This window comes from Littorina saxatilis, linkage group LG3, assembly GCF_037325665.1.
Source record: "Littorina saxatilis isolate snail1 linkage group LG3, US_GU_Lsax_2.0, whole genome shotgun sequence".
NCBI lineage: Eukaryota > Metazoa > Mollusca > Gastropoda > Littorinimorpha > Littorinidae > Littorina > Littorina saxatilis.
The window spans coordinates 74,499,752-74,505,496 of NC_090247.1; the positions used below are offsets into that span (position 1 = coordinate 74,499,752).

Genomic DNA, 5,745 nt, shown 5'->3' on the forward strand with positions numbered 1-5,745 from the left:
ACTGGTCTGACGCTGCCCACGTACATCTTCTTGAGGATTGCTGCATCTGCGCCCCACGTTGTGCCAGTTAGCTTTTTCATTAGTGCTAACCTTAGCTTGGCTCTGGCTTCGACTTTCTCTGTCTGCTGTTTCCAAGTGAGTCGCCTGTCAAAGGTCACGCCAAGGTACGTGGGGGTGTTGTCAGCCTGCAGCGTCTGTCCGCAGAGCTTGACCTTCAGTTCTTTCGGGGACAGACTAAAGATCGTGTAAGTTGTCTTCCTGGTGTTGATGTTGACGAGCCACTTCTTTGTCCAGTCCTCAAGCACTTTCAATGCCTCTTGCATCCTGTAGTTTGCTGTTGTGATGTGCTCTTCTAAGCACCAGAGTGCAAGATCGTCCGCGTAGATGGCTCCATGGACATTTCGAGGGAGGTCCTTGACGATGTCTTTTTTTTTCTCTTTTTTTTTCTCAAGATTGCACCTTGTTTTAGTTTTTTTTTTTAAATGTTGTTTGTTTGTTGATCTCAGTTGCATGCAGGCTGCTTCAACCCTGTCTTTTTTTGCCTTTTGTGTGTGTGTGTGTGTGTGTGTGTTGTTGTTGGCGGGGAGCATCCTTCTTCATTGATCTTTTTTTCTGCTTTTTACAGTAATGTTTCTACTTGACGATGTCGTTGATGAAGACTAGGAACAAGGTGGGGCTGAGGAGTCCACCCTGTGGGACTCCGTCTTTCAGCGTCTTCTTCCGGCTGTACTGCCCGCTTACATGGACTTTTGCTTTCCTGTTGTTCAAGTACTGGCAAATCCACTGGAACATACATCCGGCCACGCCACTCTTCTGGAGCTTCAGCTTCAGCCCTTCCTTCCAGACCTTGTCAAAGGCCTTCTCCATGTCAATCCAGATCGTCAGGGTGTGTTTCTTGTCCTGGTAGCCATCTTCGATCTTCTGGGCGATGTATGTCACCTGGTCCTCGGTCGAGCGATGTTGCCTGAAGCCGGCCTGTTCTGGAGAAAAGGTGTTGTTCTTCTCCAGATGCCAAGTGAGCCTGGTGTTGAACAGCCGTTCCATGAGTTTGCCCACGCAGCTAGTGACGCTGACGGGTCTGTATGAGTCCACCTTCGCTCGGTCTTTGCCCTTCTTGTGGATCGGGACCATATCAGCTTCTCGCCAGACTTTCGGGACATGGCCAGTCTTCCAGCTGTTGTTGTAGAGCTTCAGTAGCTGTGTTTTTGTCCTTGTGCCTAAATGTAGAAGCATTTCGTTGGTGATCTTGTCTGGCCCTGGCGACTTTCTTTCATGCAAGGCTTTCATGGCATCTGCCAGCTCCTGATGGTTGAACGGCTTGTTCATGTGTTCCTCCGGCTGATGCTCATTGGAGGTTCTTCTCTCCTCCTGTATCTCTGTTCTTCTTTCTTCTGGTACAGTGATGTTGCTGACTTTCTCGTAGTTGTCAATGAAAAGGTTGGCAGCCTTTCTTCCTGTCAGCAACTCTTGGCCCTGCGAGATGGTGATTGTCGCTGCTCTTGTGTCTTCTCCGTTCATGGCTTTCGTCAGCTTCAACAGCTTGTTGCCGTCCCTTTCTAGGTTCAGCTTCTCCGTCTTCTCCCTCCAGCTTGATCTTGCTGCTTGGAGGTAGGCTCTCCTGTACTTGGCAGTGGCTGCTTTCAGAGTGATGTTGTTGTCAACAGAGGGGTTCTCCTCCACTTCTTCTCTGATACTGCTGACTTCATCCTCAAGCTCCTCAAGCTCTTCCGTCCAGTAGGGCATGTAGTTCTTGCGTGCGCCCCGTGGGATTGTTTCTGAAGCTGCTTTCAGGATGGCCTGGTTGAAGTTCCTGGTGACCCGGTTGATGTTCAGGTCGTCTGTCTTCAGGCCCCTGGTGTAGAGGTCTGTGAGGCTTGCACATATGTTCCAGTCTGCCTTCTTGTAGTTCCATCTTGGAAACGTTGTACTGTTCTGTGGCCTGTACTGCAAGTTGATGGCCAGCTTCACTGGCCGGTGGTCGCTGCCTCCTAACTGGCTCAGTATCCCTCTTGTGGTTTTCTTGGAGAGGTCATCAGTTGCGAAGGCAAGGTCTGGGGTGGAAGTCGACAGCCACCTGCGTGAAAAGAAAGTGTCTTCTGGATCGTTCAGCAGTATCATTTGAGCGCACTGTGGCCCAGCGCATCCGTCTATAGCAGTGGTTTCTTCTCCGACTTTTCCTTGTCGTAGGAGACTTGCCGTCCATGGCTGCAGAACGTCCCCCGTCCTTGGTGTTTTTGTCTGAGTGATCCTTCTCATACCCCTTTAGCCTCGGGGAGAGGTGGCTGAATTAGTCTGACCTCTACCCTTTGACCTGTCCAGCTTGGGTGGCCCTACCAGGAGTTTACACTCCCGCTGGCATAGCTCTCCGGGTCATCGAGGCACTCAAACCACCACACCGCGCTAAGGTATCAGCCTTGTGGTGGGGATCCCATGATTGACAAAAGGGTCTTTCCTGGCAAAATTGTATAGGCATAGATAAAAATGTCCACCAAAATACCCGTGTGACTTGGAATAATAGGCCGTGAAAAGTAAATATTCGCCGTAATGGCTTGAGATTTACTGGCCGATGTGAATGCGTGATATATTGTGTAAAAACATTCCATCTCACACGGCATAAATAAATCCCTGCGCCTTGAATATGTGCGCGATATAAATTGCATAAAATAAAAAATAAAAAATAAAAATAAATCCCTGCGCTTAGAACTGTACCCACGGAATACGCGCGATATAAGCCTCATATTGATTGATTGATTGATGGAAGGTAAAATTTACTAAAATAAAGAATAAATCAATCTAATTATAACTCAATGCATGAGCAAATCAATAATAACATAATGTCATCAATAAATACATGAACAAAATGAATTAGCAAGGAGGTAAAGAAATCAATCAATTAGCACCGTTTATCAGAACAGGAGGTGGTCCATATTATGCAGTGCTCCATATTAGGCAACCTTCCCCTATTTAATGTACGATGTATTGAACACGTGTTACCTACCATGGCACGCAATGGTATGGTATGGTATGGTGGGTCGGTTTAGGTGAAATACCATTGTAAGGTATGATATCGGATGAGTTGTTCTGATGTCGCGTTGGATTGATTTATGCTACAGTGGGCTTGGCTATGCTGGGATAGACTAGGTCATGCTTCGCCAAAATATGATACGGGTTGGGTTGCTTTTGGGTATCCTATAAGTTTTGATAATCTTTGGTAGGATAGGGTGGGGTAGGGCAAGGCAAGGTAGGGTAGGCAACAGTACAATATCATGAAAAGATCACATACCTGTGGGTCTAGTTCATAGAATTCTGTATCTTGGCAGGTGTAACGGAGTCAATGACTGCCCGGGGAAGGAGGACGAAGCAGAATGTGACACCTACACCTGTCCAGGTCTCTACCGCTGTCGTGGTCTTGTGACCACCTGTGTGCATCCTGACCACCTGTGTGACGGCTGGCCGCAGTGTCCACAATTAGATGATGAACGATTCTGCAACATCACGTGTCCCCATAACTGCTCTTGCCTGGGCCACGCTTTCACCTGCAGCGGGGATTTCCAGGTGGAACTGTTCTTTGATCTCCGTTACCTGGATGTCCGTGGCACTGGGTTGTTACCTGAACGTATCGGCGAGAAACCTATGCTGATTCATCTCAGTATGGCCAGGTGTGAGTTGAAGCAGGTGGGGAACTTGATGTTGCCCAACTTGCGCAGTTTAGATGTGAGTGACAATCACATCACTTCTTTCCCAGCTTCTGATCTGAGAGGACTGACAAACCTGCAGAATCTGTCAATGGCTAGAAATCCTCTATCGGGAATGTTCACCGGTAACTTTTCTTTGATTTCTCCCGTGAACGAAGTCCTCCTGCAGATCGATTTGTCTGGTGTGAAATTTAAAGAGCTGGATGTGCGTAGCTCTCTGCCTTTTCCCAGGCTTCGCAGCCTCAACCTGACCAATAGCGGCGTGACACGTGTCATCGGTGACGGCTTCCGGTCGATGACGTCACTCGCCGTCCTTGACCTTCGAGGATGTCCTGTGACAGACTTTCCGAGAGACATATTCGAGGGTCTGGGAAATTTGAGGCAGGTGTTTGCTGACAACTTCAAACTGTGCTGCCCTGCCGCGCTGCCTGCGGGTTTCAACCCTGAGAACTGTCGAGCACCTTTCAACGAGGTGTCTTCGTGCGATGCTTTGCTCCGCTCCGATTTCTACCGTGTCTTTCTCTCTGTGCTGGCTGCCCTAGCTCTCATCAGTAACCTGGGTTGTTTCTGTCTGCGTGTCTTCGCCCTGACAGGCCGAGGCAAAAAGAGCGGGTTCAACGTGTTTGTGACTCACCTGTGCGTGTCAGACTTCGTGATGGGCGTGTACCTGGTGATGATCGGCGTGGCGGACCGCATGTACCTGGGCAGCTACCTGTGGGAGGACACGGCGTGGAAGAACAGCGCGGGGTGCAAGGTGGCCGGCCTTCTGTCCCTGCTGTCCAGCGAGGTGTCGGCCCTCCTAATCTGCCTCATCACGCTGGACAGGTTCCTGGCGATCCGTTTCCCTTTCAGCCGGCTTCGCTTCTCTCCCTTCTCCGCTCAGGTGGCCTGCCTGCTCACCTGGCTGGCGGGTGTCGTCCTGGTGACCGTTCCCCTCCTGCCTGCCACCTCCCACTGGCGGTTCTACAGTCAGACAGGCATCTGCATCCCGCTGCCCGTCACCCGCAATGACTTCCCAGGCCGGCACTACGCCTTCGGGGTGATGATCCTCCTCAACCTCGTGGTGTTCCTGCTGATCGCTGTTGGCCAGATCTCCGTCTACACGGCCATGACCGGCAACTCCATCACCTCCACGGACACGGGCCGGAGGTCCAGGGATCTGATCGTGGCCCGACGACTCCTCACCGTGGTGGTGTCGGACTTCCTCTGCTGGTTCCCCATCGGTCTGCTGGGCGTGCTGTCGACTAGCGGCGTGCCCATTGCCGGCGAGGTCAACGTTGGTATGGCCATCCTGGTGCTGCCGCTCAACTCGGCGCTCAACCCCTTCCTCTACACTCTCAACATGATCCAGGAGAAGAGGCGGAAAGCCAGGGAGGAGAAGCTGCTGAAGTTCATCATGGAGCGCAGGAAGAGGGAGCTGGTGGAGGGGGCGGGAGGGAAGGACATGGAAATGTTGTGAGAGTTTTATTTTTAAACACACAGTGATGATAAGGTTGAAGGCCGATCGTTATTCGTTTAAGTGGTTGGCTCGTGTTGTGCGCGTTTGTTTACACGTTTTTACATTTTGGTCAAGTTTTGACTAAATGTTTTAACATAGAGGGGGAATCGAGACGAGGGTCGTGGTGTATGTGTGTCTGTGTGTGTGTGTGTGTGTGTGTGTGTGTGTGTGTGTGTGTGTGTGTGTGTGTGTGTGTGTGTGTGTGTGTGTGTGTGTGTGTGTAGAGAGATTCAGACTAAACTACTTGACCGATCTTTATGAAATTTGACATTAAAGTTCCTGGGAATGATATCCACGGACGTTCTTTTTATTTTTTTTCTCGATAAATACCTTTGATGACGTCATATTCGGCTTTTTTGTAAAAGTTGAGACGGCACTGTCACACCCTAATTTTTCAATTAAATTAATTGAAATGTTGGCACAGCAATTTTCGACAAAGGCCGGACTTCGGTATCGCATTTCAGCTTGGTGGGTTAAAGACTAATGAATGAGTTTGGTCATTAAAAATCGGAAACTTGTAATTAAAATAATTTTTTTATTAAACGATCCAAA

At 49.6% G+C, this 5,745-nt stretch overlaps 1 protein-coding gene across 1 annotated transcript; it reads left to right on the plus strand.

The window, feature by feature from the left end:
* Window positions 1–2,999: 2,999 nt before the first annotated feature.
* On the plus strand, window positions 3,000–5,154 carry LOC138961322 (G-protein coupled receptor GRL101-like). Its single transcript, XM_070332922.1, has 2 exons — window positions 3,000–3,022; window positions 3,321–5,154. Exons 1-2 carry the CDS (start codon window positions 3,000–3,002, stop codon window positions 5,152–5,154), a joined length of 1,857 nt encoding a protein of 618 aa, XP_070189023.1.
* The last annotated feature ends 591 nt before the right edge of the window (window positions 5,155–5,745 follow it).